A 16,848-nucleotide genomic window follows, 5' to 3' on the forward strand; every position below is an offset into this window, starting at 1 on the left:
ATGTAAATTAACAGTCATCAGTTATTTGAAGTATCAGCCTCACAGATACCTGGACCTTATGGTTTGAGTCACATCATGTCCTGTTTCACTGGGAGGTGTTCCTTCATATTTACAGTGAAAAAATGACCGTTTTTACCTACTGATAATAATTTTGCTCAATGTTTGCGTGGTAGCTGACCTTTGCGTAACTTATAAGTGTGCTTATTGTATAAATATTAGATAAGGACATTTAGATTTTAATTAATTTAGTCTCACCTTTTTATCTTCTTATTGCCTAATTTTGAAGTCCCGCTGTTGTAGGTTTCTGTAGCATTTGTGGATTGATTTTTTTCCTCTTCTTCTTTTTTTTCTTTTTTTCTCCCTTTTTCCCTATCTCTAATGGAAGAATTTTACCAGTTTGTTCGACCTCAGCATAAAAAGCAGTTTGATGAAGCGTGCTGCAGCCTGACTGGAGTGGGCTGTGGCTACAAACCTGAGCACAGCCTCCTGCGGGAGGAGAGGGAGGTCCTGGCCAAGAGAGCAGGTGAGGAGCTGGTTTCAGTTGTATTGTTTGAGGGACATTACCCAATCTTAGAGCAAGATGTGTCTAATACAGAAATGCAAGGATGGAAGACAATTTAATTTAATCAGTGCTGAGCTAAGTCTCTGCTCTCCATGATCCTCTTGCCTTCCCCTGAGCATTAGTTACTGCAGAGTTAGTAATGATGCCAATTTATTTCAAAAGGGGATTTTACCGATCTATTTAAGTCATTAATCTGGTCTGGGGATTTAAAAACCTTTTTTGTCTTCTTTGCTGCCCACATAGTGCCACCAGAATTGTGAATAGGTGGTGATAGTGTCCTCACAAAGCTTGTGAAATCTTTGAAACCGTGGAGCAATAAAGTTCTAAAAAAAGCAGAGTGTTGGCTCATCATCAGAGAAGTGCCTCTGTGTGGAGTCCCAGAATGGTTTGGGTTGGAAGCGACCTTAAAGCTCATGCAGTTCCACCCCCCTGCCATGGGCAGGGACACCTTCCACTAGACCAGGTTGCTCTAAGCCCTGTCCAACCTGGCCTTGAACACTTGCAGTGATAGGGCAGCCGCAGCTTCTCTGGGTCGTTCGGGTGTTTTCAGTATAGGATGACATACTTTGAAATACACCTTTCTTTGTTCATTCTTCCCTAAATTCACTGCTAATGGACTGGTTTTATTTAGCAGAAGAAAAACAGAGTCAGCAGAAAAGTGCATTCTCCAAGGCCTCATGTGCTCAGCTGAACCCTGGGCTCCACCTGAACCAGGGAGGATTCCACTTGGCAACAGGACTGAATAGTGCAGGTACCCTTCATGTTTAATAAAGACACAGTCCCAAGGCAAGACCTGTTATGCCTTACTTCCCCACTGACTGCCAGTTCTCCTAGTGGGAACCAATGTTCTTTGTGCTCACCCAGCACAGTGACTCAATCCCTGTAGGTAGAAGTGATGGTAATTCAGAATTTTCAGCAGGGATTGCACAAAACAAAGCACAAAAACCAATTAACTAAATCAAGGTGGATATGAAAGAAACCAGCTGAAGCCAGACTTTTGCACTGGGAGACTGAACTGGGAAAAGGGTGAGTTGAGCACAGGTCTGCTGGGCTTCCTGTTTGTCCAGGGTCTGTGAAAGAGAGCCACTTAAGTGACGTAGCTTTAGATTACATCAGTCTGAATCCAGGTATGAAGACAAAACCATTTCTGTTTTGTTCTGGGTGTAATGTCTGCATTCCTCTTGTGGACAGTCTGTTTTTTCTGCAGAAACAGAGAGTAGCAGACGTAATCTCTGTGTGCATCCCTCTAATCTCACTCTGCCCATTATTTGTCTTTGAACTCAAAGGCCCAGTTATTATTTGATTACGGGTCTTCCTGAGAACAGCTGGGAATTTTTTGTATTTCTCACAAGGAAATGAGTAGGATCGTTGGACAACTTAGAAGTCTTTCTTTGAAGGGTAAAGAATAGTCAAAGGCTAATCCCTTCTTTAAAACAAAAACAAAAAACCCCAGTTTCCTGGAAGGCTTTAAAAGCTTTTCTTGTGTGAAACCATGTTGTTCTTTTGATTTGTTTTCGCTTTCGTTTTGTATTTTAAGAATATTTGAATAAAACAGAATATTTGGTAATTATTTTGTCCTGAAACCATTAGAGTGGTTTCACAGAAACTTGTTTCCACTAAAATTAATTAAGAAAATAATAGCAATTAATGGATATGTTGTTTCTGTTGCTCACTTCTTAAGTAGAAAACACTCCTATGGAAGTGTCAGAAAGCTCTAGGATACTGATTATAGAACTCACACCCAGGTTTTTTCCTTTTCAGGAAATTGAATGAAGCCCATGTTTTGAAACTTAAATATCTTTATCCTTCTCTAAAGAACTTTTAAAGATCTAAATGCCAAAAGATAAGGCAGGTTAATTAAATCAGTTTCTTACCATATCCTTCATCCGTATTTGCATGCCTGTAATATGCAAACCAGAACTTTTTCCTCTGAAACGAATCAGAAATTAAAGACTGAGATTTTGAACAAAGTCCACTTGGAGTTGAGCAGGATGTTCCGAGCTGCTCCCACCTTCTGCTGTCCTCCTTCTTTGCTCTTGTGCTCTCTTGAGTGTTATTTGAGATTAGATAGTCTTTTTGACATTATGTTTTCCTGTTGGAAAACGCCCTGCCCCACCTTTTCTCCTTCTGTTGTCAGGGGGTGAGTAATCTGTCCTTTAAAATTGCCCATGTGTCAGGCCAGCAGAGTTGGCTGACCCATCTGTTTAAGATGCTTTTACTCCCTCAGTGGAGCACAAAGCCTGATTTATTGCTGACCTCCATGCACAGTCTTCTGTGTCACCTTTTGCTCGTTCCTTAGCAACCTTCTGACACATTTCTCCATTTGAAAAGATCAAAGAACTCCAGAAGATGTTAAAAGTGATCCCCGGAATTATTTTGCTCCATTGCCATTTCCAGGAGCAGGTCTGGCTCTGCCAAGGCCATGCTGGAGGGAAGTGTGTGGCTGGGCAGGTGGTGTTGGCTTTACCACTTCGAAGTAGTCCAGAAACCCCCTGTAAATGAAATGAGAAGTCAATGTGATGGAGTGACCTGTTTGTCTCTGTTCCTCTTCGGGCTCTTCTAACATGTTCTTTGTCTCTCAGGGCAAAATGCCAGTGGAGCTCCAAGGAAAGAGGCTGAAAAGCCTGCAGGCTCCAGGAAAGACCATCACCAGGCCCTCAGGACTGCCTATCTCAGGGATGTGCAAAGGGCTTTGGACAAAAGCACTTACAGCCAGTTCTACGAAGCGTTGCTGGCTTACAAGAAAACAGATAATTATGATGCAATGATATCGGTGATCGCAGCCCTCACCACGGAGAGACCACAGGACTTTCATCTCCTACAAAGTAAGGGATGAGGGTTTTTTTTAATCACTTCTATTTAGCTGAAAAGATGTTGGTGCTGTCATCTCATGCGAGATCTCATCTTTTGGTTTAGCAATCCGGATAAATGGAGCAGCAGGAAAGATGCGTTCAATGTGCATCATTCAGGGAGCAAAAAGTGTCAAGGTTATAAAATGTTGTTTCTGTCTGTTCAGTTAGAAATTGTCCATTAAAAATGTTAGACAAGACCTCAGTTATTCCAGTCCTAACCTTCAGCTCTGCTAACTTCAGTCAGATGCTTTCGTGACCCTTTTTTCTCCTCAATTACTACCTCTTTAGAAAGAACAGTGCTGACTTTTGAACTGACTCAATTTTGTTCTCATGACCAAAGTGATTGCTATACTGGTGCTAAACTCTTAGATCACTTCCAGGTTTTGGGGTAAGCAATCACACTTTCGGGTCATTATTCTTTACCTGGAAATAGTTATGGATCTGCATCATACTTTTATTTCCTCTGAAGTGGTTTGTTTTATTTTCCTTTCATGGGTTTAATGATGGGAGGATTTAGGAAGCTGCAGGTTTGCGAAATTTGAAATTGGACTTCATTGTTTTAAGAAGAAGAAGAAGGGGGCTTGTGTGATGTGATACCTCAGTTCCACCTTCTCCCGTGTCTCTGGGGTGAACTCCTCTGCAGGAAATTACGCATTTGATGTATGCTAGGAAATGCTGATGGAGTTCTGTTTGTTGTCTTTAGGAAATAACAGTAAGTATTAATTGACCTTACATAGGTCGAAGTGGTAAAGCCAACACCACCTGCAAATTGTCAGAAAATATTTTTTTTATGGTGCATTAACTAGTTGGATGAGTCTTGGCACAGTGAAGAGTGGGAGGGAAATGAATTGTGGGGTTCTGAGTCATAGCCTCCCCTTGAGCACTTGTCTTAGTGAGCAAGTATTTTGACCTCAGAGGACTTTGTGATAGAATTGTCTGTGCTTGGCAATAGATCAAAATTGGGGGGTTTACAGAATTTCTGTGTATGTGTTGTGAATCCTTGTCAACCAAACAGTAGCAAGAAATTTCCTTTCTGAGAGTCTTTCCGGATACTGTGTATGTACCTGATTTCCTTGGATCAGTTGTCAGGGGAAGTGCTGGGTTGTAGAGAACAGAAGAATTTCAAGGTAAGTGGGGTTGTTCTCCATGCTGAGTACTCATCTGCCTTCTGGCAGGGAAAACCCCGTAATCATAAAGATCACAAAAAAAATTAAGTGTTGCACCAAGCTGAAGATACTCTGAGGAATATGGCTGATATTGTTTAGCTTCCAAAGAATTTCTCCCCTCCAAAGAAAGGAGTCTTCCATGGTTGGACGTTGATTTTCATGCGCATTTGACTGTGCTTTCCTTTGGCCAGGGTTTTACATGTTTGTGCGTCCTCACCACAAAGAGCAGTTCAAAGAGATGTGTGAGAGTTTGACTGGAATGGTCTGTGGTGATGGGCAGAAGCAACTACAGCAGCCAGTGCAAAGTGAAGGGAAACCCCTGAGCTTGGAGAGCTGGTGCACGAAAGGAAACAGCCACGTACAAGGTTGGTAATGAACGATTGCCTGAAGTTTAGAATCTTATTTATTAATGATGTATAGCGCTCAACAGCCATCACAGAATGGTTTGGTTTGGAAGGGACCTTAAAGCTCATCTCGCCTCATTCCAACCCCCTGCCATGGGCAGCTTCCACCAGACCAGGTTGCTCCAAGTCCCATCCAACCTTACCTTGAACACTTCCAGGGATGGAGCAGGCACAGCTTCTCTGGGCAACCTGTGCCAGGGCCTCACCACCCTCACAGGGAAGAATTTCTTCCTAATACCCAATCTAATCCTGCTCACTTTTAGTTTAAGGCCATTCCCCCTGTCCTATCACTCCACACCCCTGTGAAAAGTCCATCTCATGCACTGGAGCCTCCGTGCCCAAGGCATGTAAAGGAGGATCAAATACATTGGTTGTGTCCAAATTGGGTTAAAAATACCCCACCCAAACAGATGTAAGATAAAAGGTAACATGAGATGGGGAAGTGCAAGGAAACAACGAAGAAATTAGTTACAGTTTTGCCATCTTTAAACTGTGAAGTGTATTAAGGGTGAAGGCAGAATTTTTGCATCTAAATAGGGTGGGAGCAGAGTGGATCCACTCTGTCTAGGAAGAATTTCCACAGAACTAAAATGGCAAAAACTTAGTTATTCAAATTTCTTTCTCTTCTTACACAATGACAACTTAGCTGAATTTACTGCTGGTTGTGTTCTGCAGAGTCTGTGTGTTGTGTTCTGCATGATACAGGTTTGTAAGCTGGTTTTCTCTTTTTATCCCCAGATGCTTCCACTTCTAAGAGGGAGGTGCCAGAAAAAATTCAGAGTAAGATTTCCTCGTTTTGCTTTAGCCAGAAAAGTGAACTTGAGCTGCCAAAAACTGAAGTATCCAAAGGAACCGGTAACGTGAGAGCACCCACAGATTCTGGAGTTGTGCCCATCTTTCCCCTGGAGATGGAACCAGAGTGTGGTAGGTATAGCCATTCTGCAATACTTGGGAATAAAGATAAGTTATAGAAATGAGAATTACACTGATGATCTGTGAGATGAGTGGTTCGTGCCTGTATTTGCTCGAGTGCGACGTGGTTTAGCGTGGTTTGCTGAGCAGCATTTGTACTCTCTGCACCCTCCACGTGCTCTCAAAGTGCTTTGTTGTCTTTATCACAATGGTGCAATAGTTTCCCGGGAATTTGCAGAATTTTTTCTCTACAACTTCCTGGTAAAGGAAGGATGTAATCTGAGTTCCTAAGTGGGATCTGAGGCACCGGGAGACTGAGTGACGTCTTGTGAGAGAAATTACGTAACAGGGCCAGGTATTGCACTGTTAAGGTGGTTATGGTCATTGTTTTCTGGGCTGCACTGGAGACATGGATGAATAAGAATTTCACAGGTGATTACTGGAATTTAGTCATTTCCTCTTTCTTTTTCCCCCTCTCTCCATCCTCCCCTCTGTTCTAGGAAGATTCCACTGCTCTAACTGCAAATCTGAGGATGATGTGCCCTTTAAATGTCCATTATGTGACTTCACTTGCTGCAAAACATGCTGGGAGCAGTTCTTAAAGGTTCTCTTGTTTACTGGTCTGATTTTTCCTGAAACTGCTGGTGAATTTTGTGCTTTTCATGAGAACCATGTGAACAAGCCTAGAAACAGAATTTTACTGTTTACAGAAAGAACACCCAAATCCCGATGGAGGATTTATCACTTGTTTCATTATTTTCTGTGTTTTGCAATGTGATTGGAGGCAGACCTCTGCTTTAAGCTGGGGATTTTACACCTTTGCATCTTTCTGAGCTGCCTCCATATGTTTTTCTGTCTAAAGCTACAAAGGCGACAAGCTGTGGAGTAAGCTTGAAAAAAATGTGTTGTTTTTTTCATTTATTAACCATTATTCTAATTTTTTTTCTAAATTATTTTCACCATTTTCCCCATCAAAATCCTACTGTAAAGCACTATCATGAGATGAGGGAAATCAGGAACAGGCTTCCCAGGGAAATGGTTGACTCACCATCCCTGAGGGGATTGAAGATGTGGCGACGTGGCACCAAGGGACGTGGTTTAATGGTGGCTTTGGCAGCGCTGGGTCAGGCATTGGACTTGATGATCTTAAAGGGTCTTTCCCAGGCAAATGATTCCTTGAATCTGTGATTCTGAATTCCCACTCAAGTGTCTCCTGTGTCATCCTGTCTGTTGGTTTTCCCATCTGAGTAAGTTGGTGGTTGAAATTCTTTGGGCAAGAGGATGTAGCTGGTCCCATGGTGCGTGTGTTTGGGAGCATCTTACTCAACGTGTGACGTGGCAGCCCAGGTGTTAATAATCTGGGTTTGGAAGTCTGCTACAAGAGCTGAGGGGTTGCTGAACATTCATAGGTGATGAACAAGGCTACTGGTAATGGAAATTGGGAACGTACAACAACAGCACAGAAGGAAAATAAACATCTTCAGCCTGTTAATCTGTAAACAAGTACAAAACAATCAGTTATTCTGAGTTCCAGAGAAAGGCCTTTTTCTCAGGAAGGAGGTACTGAATTACGTAAGCGAAGCATAGAAAACAGTGTGCTAACATCCAAATAAAATATAACAACCAAGACAGACTTGGTTCAAGAGGAATATAGAATAAGCAGGGAATCACAGAATGGTTTGGGTTGAAAATGACCTTAACGCTCATCTCATTCCAACCCCTTGCCATGGGCAGGGACACCTTCCACTAGACCAGGTTGCTCCAAGCCCCGTCCAACCTGGCTTTGAACAATCCCAGGGATGGGGCAGCCACAGATCTCTGGGCCAGTACCTCACCATCTTCACGGGGAAGAATTCATTCCTAATAACCAATCTGACCCTGCCCTCTGTCAGTGTGAAGCCATTCCCCCTTGTCCTGTCACTCCAGGCCCTTGTCCAAAGTCCCTCTCCAGCTCTCTTGGAGCCCCTTTAGGCACTGGAAGGAGCTCTAAGGGTCTCCCTGGGGCCTTCACTCCTCCAGGCTGACCAACCCTGGCTCTCCCAGCCTGTCTCCAAAGCAGAGGTGCTCCAGCCCTATGATCAACTCAGTAGCTTCCTCTGGACTCATTCCATGATGTCCAGGCATATGTCAGACACATCTCTGTCTCCCAGAGGGAATTCACAATAGCTGTTCAAGTTAATTTCATTCGCAGTCTGCTCTGTCATATTTCTTCAAAAATGTTAAAATATAAAAGTTTTTGACTATAAGGGATGTATGCAAGAAAGTAAAAGAAAGCCAAAGAAAGACATCTCGTGTTTGCTACAGATTGGGCAGTCAAATAGCCTTTGAATAGGCCTTGCTGATGAATATTTAATTTTTCCATTTTTGCCAAAGCGTAGTGGGGATGAATATCTGGCAGGCAGAATCCTCTGCTGCAGAAAGGGGCCCAGCAAAGTCACAACAAGAATTTTACTAGTGTGTGTTTGTATTCTCTGCTGCTTGAGATTTGAGTTGATTAAGGACAGAATGAGCTCCCTGGGGAGTTATTTTTGGTTAGGCAAGCATTTTAGCATCCCACAGCATGGTTATGTTGTCTCAGCCCATTAATTTTGACCTTATAAATATCTGGGGAAAAACTCATTCCTTTTGCCAGTAAGATGGAACTTGTAATTGTTGTTTCATCAGTTTAAGAATCCACAGGATTAGAACTATTGTATATTGAGCAATTGTACCACCCTCTTCTGTGGTTTTCATCTTGAGATGGGTCATTTTGAGGTCTGGATTTCTTCTTAATCCTCAAGTGAATGGGAGTTTTCATAGCTCATAGATAAATGACAACTTTCTCAGCCTAATTTTTTTTTAATGACTCTTTTATCTGATTGACATCTCTTAAACCAGAGGTCAGAGTAGTCTGAGCTACTAGATTAGATTGTGTTTCAGACTCAGGTACTTGAGAGCATCCAGAGGAGGCAGCGAAGGTGGGAAAGGGCTGGAAGGCACCTTCTGGGAGAGGTGGCTGAGGACTCTGGGCTTGTCTAGTTTGGAGAAAGGAGACTGAGGGATGAGCTCATGGATCTCTGCAGCTTCCCAAGGAGGGGACGTGGAGAGGGAGGTGCTGAGCTCTTCTCCTGTCTTCTCCCTGACACATATCCCATGTGTCAGGATACATGGGAATGATTCAAAGCTCTATCAGGGAGGTTCAGACTGGATATTAGGAAACATTCTTTACCAAGAGGGTGATCAAGCACTGGAAGAAGCTTCCTAGAGAGGTGGTCATTTCCCCAGTGCCCTTTATGCTTTAACTTCTGTTGGACCCTGCAGTGGTCAGGCAGTTGGACTAGGGGATCATTGTAGGTCCCTTCCAACTGGAAGTGTTCCTTCTCTTCTCTCCAGATATCCAGTGCAAAATCGTGTTTGAGGAAACAAGTCATTCCCTGTGGGTCATTTATTATTAATGATTTCAATCTTTGCCACTTACCTGAATAATCTTACTTATGACATACCTTTGTGGTGATGAGTGCTGTTTGTTTAGAGGAGTCTTAAGCAGCTTATGATGTGATTCAAGTGTGATTTGGCTAATGAAAAGTCAAATAATAGAGTCATAGAATGGTTAATGTTGGAAGAGACCCTTAAGATCAAGTTCAACCATCACCACCACTGTGTTGACCATTGAACCATGTCCTGAGGTGCCACATCCACATGACTTTTGAACGTTGCCAGGGATGGTGACCCCATCACTTCCCCAGGCAGCCTGTTCCAGTGCTTTCCAACCCTTGCCACGGAGAAATTCTCCCTAATATCTAAACCTGTTGTAGATTAGGATATTACTTGGACTGATGCAGAAATGGTTCTCCCAGTGCTGAGTCAGAACTGTTCTCTGCTGGTCATGGAGCTGAGAAGGAAGCACAGCCTCCTGAGAGAGCACAGGATTGCAAACAGGAAGATTATTCTGTGTTTCTCTGAAACCAGTCCCAGAGGAGCCATCTCCTAACACATCCATCCTCATTCTTTGGGAGGTCAAACAGACAATCGGCTCCATCCGTGACAGGGATGTGTTTGGGACAGAGTTACCTTTACCAGCAGGAAATGAGCAACCAAATCTGAGCTCTGAGCTCTCATCAGATGGCATTGGGCTTTGTCAGCTCTGACTGGGCTGCGTTTAAAACTCATTTTTGCTTTGCTAACAACTTACTCACTGTTTTTTCAGCTCAAAAGTCCCTCAGTGCAGATAGTCCCCCGAGGAAGTGACTAACAGCCTCATTCACGGTGCAGGGTTTGCAAATTGTGATCTTTTCCAATTTGTTGTTGGAGTCAAATACTGGTGGGGAGAGACGGTGAATGGTTTTGGAAGCTTTTAGAAGCTTTTGGAGGAGCAGTCAGAATTCCCTGCAGCAGCTGCAGAGGTATTAGGGGGATTAGTGCTGGAGCATGTTGGGTGATTCACTGTGCTGGGGAAACCTTGCAGAAACTGGGCTAGGACACGGTGCCTTGGGGTGTAGCTTTTTCTCCAGAGCACTGTTGCTGCTTTCCAGTGTTTAAGTGAATCATTTGTTCAAGCAATTCTTCCAGAGAGAATGAGTTATTCTCATTTGGACTATCTGTAATATAGGCAAATAATACCAGATTTCACAGTCATATTTTACACTTAAATTTGTCTTTGGCAAATCACTGTCTGCTGGGAGGTAAAGTGAGTTTTCCTCTCCCCCTCCATTTATGGTATTTAAATTCATGTTTCTATAACCAAAATCCTACTGCTAGAGCCTACCTTGCAGTCTGCACCCTTTCTTGCAATGTCTTCACACTGACAGAGGGCAGGGTTAGATTGGACATTAGGAAGAAATGTTTCCCTGGGGTGAGGCCCCTGGCACAGGTTGCCCAGAGAAGCTGTGGATGCCCCATCCCTGGAAGTGTTCAAAGCCAGGTTGGACAGGGCTTGGAGCAACCTGGGATAGTGGAAGGTGTTCTTGCCCATGGCAGGGGGTTGGAATGAGATGGGCTTTAAGGTCCTTTCCAACCCAAACCATTCTGTGATTTTAATTATGAACTTGCACACTGCATGGAGGCTTGTGCAGTGCCACTGATGTAGGTGACCATCATTTTAGCCTCCTGAGGTAGCAGTCTTCTCCCAAAGAATAATTTTCTAAAAGACCTTTTTTTTTTACTGTCTCCCCTTTGAAGTAAGCAGAGCATTTTAGTTTTACCAGTAATTTGCAAGCTGTGAAAAGAGCAGTTGGGATTCATGTGCAGGTCAAATGACTGTAAAATTGAAGATTAGGGAAGAAGCAAACTGAAACCTGAGTGGAGAAATGGTGCCTCACATGCCCTCGTGCCTCCTGCTGAGAAAGGTGTGTGGGGTGCTATGAAGAAATAAATGTGCTTGGTTCCCCTACAAAGCTCTTGATCATGACCACGTGTGCCACCCATGTTCGGGTATGTCCAGGACACTCTTCATTCCCATCAGCGCAGGAGGAAGCAGGGATTCAGGGAACTCATGAGCCACTTGAGGGGACTTTACTCAAAAGTACAGCTGTACTTCACAGCAGCTCTTGCAGCTCTGCATTTCCTTGTTCCTGTATTTTAGTTGTCCAGATGTGTCATAGCTATAAATTAACATGAGACAACTGCTGTAAAGTTTGGTGCCACTTTGCTGGGAGGCTTTTTTCTTCTTCTTTTTGTTACTGGCAGCAAAATAACTGCGTGGGAACACTGAGGATGCAAATGGCAGATAGGGGGACTGACACATGAGTAGTGTGGCTTGTGGTTGATGTTGGACAAAATGTGATAGAGAACTTTAATATCGTGGAATCATAGAATGGTTCGGCTTGGAAGGGACCTTAAAGCTCATCTCATTCCAACCCCCTGCCATGGACAGGAACACCTTCCACTATCCCACATTGCTCCAAGTCCCGTCCAACCTGGCCTTGAACACTTCCAGGGATGGGGCAGCCACAGCTTCTCTGGGCAACCTGTGCCAGGGCCTCACCACCCTCACAGGGTAGAATTTCTCTGTAAAGTCTAATCTAACCCTGACCTCTTTCCATTTAAAACCACTGCCCCTTGTCCCATCACTGTCTGCCCACATAAAAATTCCCTCCATTTATGGTGTTTCCTCCATAAGAAATACATTATCCACATGTTTTGTTCATTGCTTTCTACAGGTGGTGAAGAAGTGCCCCGAGTGCCGCAGTGACGTGAAGAGGCAGCGATTAATCCAGGTTTTCTTATGGTCATAATCCCACCCACAGGAAGGGCGACAAGCCCCCTGTGCCCAGCAGAAGGTGGTGGCTGTGCTCCAGCTCTACCACTGAGCAGGAGCAGGATGGAGGTTCATGTAAACCCCTTTGATCCTTTCCTCTGGATTACGATGCACCAACATTTATCATTTTCCTACGGAGGGGATCGAGTCTGAAAGGTCTCGCTGCAGGAAACAAAGCAGGACATTATCTTCTGTTGGAGCTAGGAAGGTTAACTTTTTATCTGTTTTAACCTGTGAATTCTCCTGTGGCCACTCTTAGGCTGAAATTTTATATCCTTAGGGGCTTCTGTCATTTACTTGCCCTTCAAGTAATACCAGACCCTGGGAAAACCCCAGGAACGATGTTACAGTGAAACTGAGCTGGCTAAGGAGGCCAGAACTACCCATCCATACCACCCTGATGTTCCTGGAAGAGGTGATTCACATTCACTGTTTGTTGTTTGGCAGCAGCCACTGGCTCCAATAGCAAAAGATACTGAAAGGATCATTTTTTACAGAAATATTCCAGTGGTGGATGGTGAGCAGAAGCTCCCTCTCATCTGTGCACCCCAGAGCCTGATTCCATCTCCCATCGTGCTGGGATTTTTTGAAATGTGCTTCTAAGGAGCCTTTATTCTCTGCTCAGTGCTGGTGTTTCCATGTGTCTGTGTTATCTGATGTTTGTGTTCCAAGAAGAAAAAGGAACTAATCAATCTAAAACTTAAAAATATATCATGTTAGGTGGGTTAAAAAAAAAAGTCCTTAATACTTCCACTCTCTGTGAGTAGTGGGTGTAAGTGGTTAACCTGGAAAATTGTATCAATTTTAAATCTAACATAGCTGCTGTAAATAAGATGGTACATAAAACCATTCTGTCTTATTTGGGTTTGTGTTTATTAAAAAAAAAAGCTTAAAAGAAAGACCAGATATAAAAATTACTGGGTATTGGATCTCAATGGTCCTGGTAGGAACAAGTAGAAAGGTTAAAATCACCCTGTTGGTGATTTTTGTATCAATGGAATTTGGAAAATTTCATCCTAATAAAATTTTATTGTTAATAATTGATAAAACTGAAAACCGAGTTGAATTTTAACAAAGGTTCTTATTTCCCTGGTTATAGAATTCAAAACTGGTGTCACCAAAGCAACTCCATACCTGAAATGTGCCTAATTTTATTTGTTGGTCAAGGGGTTGAACCTTCGCAAGTTGTGCCGAGTGCTTTTCATCATCCTTAGTTCTCCTTTGCTTTTTTAACAGGTAAAGCAACTCCTGCATTGTTGAAGGGATTTTTTAAATAAATAAAAGATGCTCCCAGGGGCAGCAGATCAGGCTCATGTTTTGCCTTTTTGGGGTGATGCGGGTTTTCTGACTGGGGCAAAGTCCCTCAGCTGCTCCCAAGCAGGTCCCTGTCACTCCTTTTCAATGCCCATTTTTAATTCTGGATGTGTTCCCCTGGCCAGGACGAGCAGGGGAAAGGGTGAGGCTGGGAACAGTGAGTGGTAAAATGTCATTTATTGGTGGATTGGTTTGCTCTGAAGGTCTCTCCCAGGAAAGCTGCAGCTGACTGCTTGTGCCACTGGAGGGAAACCACAGCACAGCCATGAGCTCTGAGCATCTTCAGGGGCAGTGCCACATAGTTTTGGTCAGTTGTGCTGATGGAAATTACCTGCTATGGGCTCCAAAAGTGCTGCCAGATCCAGCAAGACTAAAGGAAAGACTTAAAAACATGCGTGGGATTGGCTGGGACAAATATTATGAAACTTTTTTTTTCCCCTTCAACTAAAATATATTTCTAGCTGTGCTTTTTCCTGGAGTTGTTTTAGTCTGGAGACTGTTCCTACCTGGGAGTGCTCCGTTGTTAGTGACACAGGGCAGAGAAACAATGTTGTTCCAGTGCTCTGCAACCCTCCATGGAAAGTTATTCCTCATGTTGAGGTGAAACTTCTTTTGTTTTAGTTTGTGGCTATTGCTCCTCGTCCTGTCACTGCACACCACTGACAAGAGTCTGGCACCATCCTCTGACACCCACCTTTGAAATATTTATATGCATTAATGAGACCCCCTCCCAGTCTTCTCCAGACTGAGCAAGCCCAGCTCTCCTCATACGAGAGATGCTCCAGACCCCAAATCATCTTTGTAGCCTCCACTGGCCCCTCTCCTTGCCTTTCCTGTACTGAGGAGCAAACTTGCTGAGGGTGCATTCTATCCCTTCATCCTGGAAATTCTTTCTCTTGGTCCTTGTCTGTGGCTTATCTGCCCTCACTTAGTTTTATAAGGAACTGAATTTAATGAGCCTGTAATTCCTGACCTGTCTTGGAGAGGGTGTCTCAAGATTTCTGCCTTTGTAGATCACTTGGCATCACTAAATAGCAACCTTGTTACCTGCTGGGAGGGTGTTTATGTTGGGTTTAGATTGGATATTGGGAAGGAAGGTATTCTTCCCTGTGAGGGTGGTGAGGCCCTGGCACAGGTTGCCCAGAGAAGCTGTGGCTGCCCCATCCCTGGGATTGTTCAAAGCCAGGTTGGACGGGGCTTGGAGCAACCTGGGCTAGTGGAAGGTGTCCCTGCCCGTGGCAGGGGTTGGAACTGGGTGAGTTTTAAGGTCCCTTCCTAGTAAAGCCATTCTGTGATTCTGTGAGACTGGAAGAAGAGGGTCCCCCGCTGTCAGGATGTGCCGCAGTGATATTCTGTCATCTTGAAACTAGTTGAATTTACAAGAAGGAGAGACAGAAGGCAAGTTCGTTATTTATGAAGACCAGAAAGTGAAAACAGGAATTGTTTCAGAAAAATCTATATTGCTTTTAAGTGCTTAGAGGAACTGATGCAAACTACTGAACGCTTGGGGAAAGAAAAACCTGTCCTGGACACTCCTTGCTGATTTTCGGAAGCAAATGACACATGGGCTACATATCAAGAAGGAAATAGGTATTAGTCTCTTAGTTGCCCCTGCCTTGCAGTGCTATGACTAGACCAGGAACATTGAAATTGTAGTGGTGTGTCATGGAACAAACCTTTCCTGCTGGTTTTCACCACCCCCCCAAAAAAAGAAAGCTGGAAAGACGCAGGAAAGAAACAAAAAAAAAAACCAAAACAAATGTTTTGTCAGGAAAGAGATGAATCCTGCAGGATTGTTGGCAAAGTGGCTACTGAGAAATTTCTTGGCTTTACGGATTTTCTCTGAATATTAGTGAGAAACATGATTTTGCAAGAATAGTTTTGGAAAGTGGTGTTGCTGAATGCCCTGAAGTATGAAATGATGCCCTGAGTGAAGTCAGAGTTATGGGAATATGATGCAGAATTCCTTTTCTACGCTACCTCCCCAGGTCACAGAGTCAGTAGTGAGTAGTGTTCTTGCTTTCTGATGATCGGGCAGGACCAATAAGCTTGTTCTGGGAGGTTTGTTGGGTCAGTAAAACAACAGACAGAAAAAGATTGATCAGAAGTTGTTTTACCAGACTCTGATCTCCCCAAAAGCTGGAGGTTGCCTGGGGAAGCCCTTTCTGTCCCACTAATGTGGTGTTTCGCTCTCCAGAAACATCCACCTGATGCGTTTTTGTCCTTGATAAATTCACAACAGAAATAATTGCTGGTGAAGGCACTGCAGTGTGAAGAGGAGCTGCATACTCGGAGTATTGTGTCCACCCCAGCAGGTGCATGGCTGGGACACAGGGACAGCCATCAGGATGTATCACCTGCCTTTGCTTCATGTACCTTGTGGGTTCCATGTGAAACCCAGGGTAGGAAAATTGCAGTCCTGTCTCTGCCTCTGGAGAAGGAAAGGCGCTGCAGCTGCTTGGGTGGGTGAGCCTTGGGCAGAGGGATCCTGCTGAAACTCTCCAGCCAGGTGGGCTCAGAGCTGGGCTTCCTACTGGGTCCAGTCTAGTGAAGAATTTCATCAAAAAAACCCCATCCCTCAAGGGGCTGTGCCTCAGTCTCTGGGGAGTGCTGGGAGATTAGTTTACTAATTCCTGAGATGATACATACTGACAAAGCAAAGCCCTTGCAATCTTCAGCTCCAGGATTATGCCAAAACAATTTATGAATCATCAGGATTACTTTGGAGAGCTACAGGGGATTGAGATAAACTAGCAGTAAAATTAAAAACCATTTTAGAGTGGTGTGTGAAACTCAGCCCATCACCTGTTCTGTGTAAAGTGCAAATAAACACAGCCCAGCCCCTGCTGTCGGACCAGAGTTCTGACCCCCCCTTGGCTCCTGCTGGAGTCTGAGGACTTTCTTTAACCTTGGTGGGTAGAAACTGAACTTACTGGAAGGAGCTTTGGATTCTTCCTGACCATCAAGGTTTCCTTCTCCTTCTGGGTAGCAGAGAACTGGGTTTGATTTTCTTGGTGAATGATGTGTTTAGCTCTTGTAGGTTTGATCTTTAAGAGCGTTAAGAATGAAGTCCAGGAGATTCTCCATCCTCAGCCCCCGTGACTGACAGCTAGAGGTGAGAGGCTCGTTCCCCTCTTGCAGAAGGCAAATGCAGGATTGTTAATTCTCTGTACTGATCTGCAAAATCACTGCTGGCTGCTGGCTCCTGAGGAGAAAACCTCCACGTCCTCTCAGGTCCTCACTGTGGTTCCCCCACATTTCCAGAGGTTTTGCATCTGGTTTTTGAGCGTGTGATCTGGTTTTGACTCTTCACCAATGCCTGTTCAGAGGGAATCTGGTGAGAAAGGGCAGAAGGACAAAGTGCAGGAGTCCCGTGTGTTGAAGCAGTGGCAGTGCAGGGTGA

The 16,848-nt window shown here is 44.0% G+C and overlaps 1 protein-coding gene across 6 annotated transcripts in view; it reads left to right on the forward strand.

Moving 5' to 3' along the window:
- The window catches only part of RTEL1 (regulator of telomere elongation helicase 1), a 45,930-nt gene extending 32,922 nt beyond the window's left edge, over positions 1-13,008 (forward strand). For 2 of the 6 annotated variants that reach the window (XM_027697375.1, XM_027697377.1), the window contains exons 30-36: positions 386-523; positions 1,194-1,313; positions 3,145-3,387; positions 4,772-4,945; positions 5,723-5,908; positions 6,397-6,500; positions 12,034-13,008. In XM_027697375.1, the coding sequence (XP_027553176.1) occupies positions 386-523; positions 1,194-1,313; positions 3,145-3,387; positions 4,772-4,945; positions 5,723-5,908; positions 6,397-6,500; positions 12,034-12,108 (1,040 nt within the window). In that variant the 3' untranslated portion in view covers positions 12,109-13,008. Of the gene's footprint in view, positions 1-385; positions 524-1,193; positions 1,314-3,144; positions 3,388-4,771; positions 4,946-5,722; positions 5,913-6,396; positions 6,501-12,033 lie in introns of those variants that run through there. The other 4 variants (XM_027697376.1, XM_027697378.1, XM_027697380.1 and 1 more) reach the window with 3 other exon arrangements.
- Positions 13,009-16,848: the final 3,840 nt, after the last annotated feature.

The sequence above is a fragment of the Neopelma chrysocephalum genome, unplaced genomic scaffold, assembly GCF_003984885.1.
Source record: "Neopelma chrysocephalum unplaced genomic scaffold, ASM398488v2 Primary Assembly neopelma1_119, whole genome shotgun sequence".
NCBI classification, from domain to species: Eukaryota; Metazoa; Chordata; class Aves; order Passeriformes; family Pipridae; genus Neopelma; species Neopelma chrysocephalum.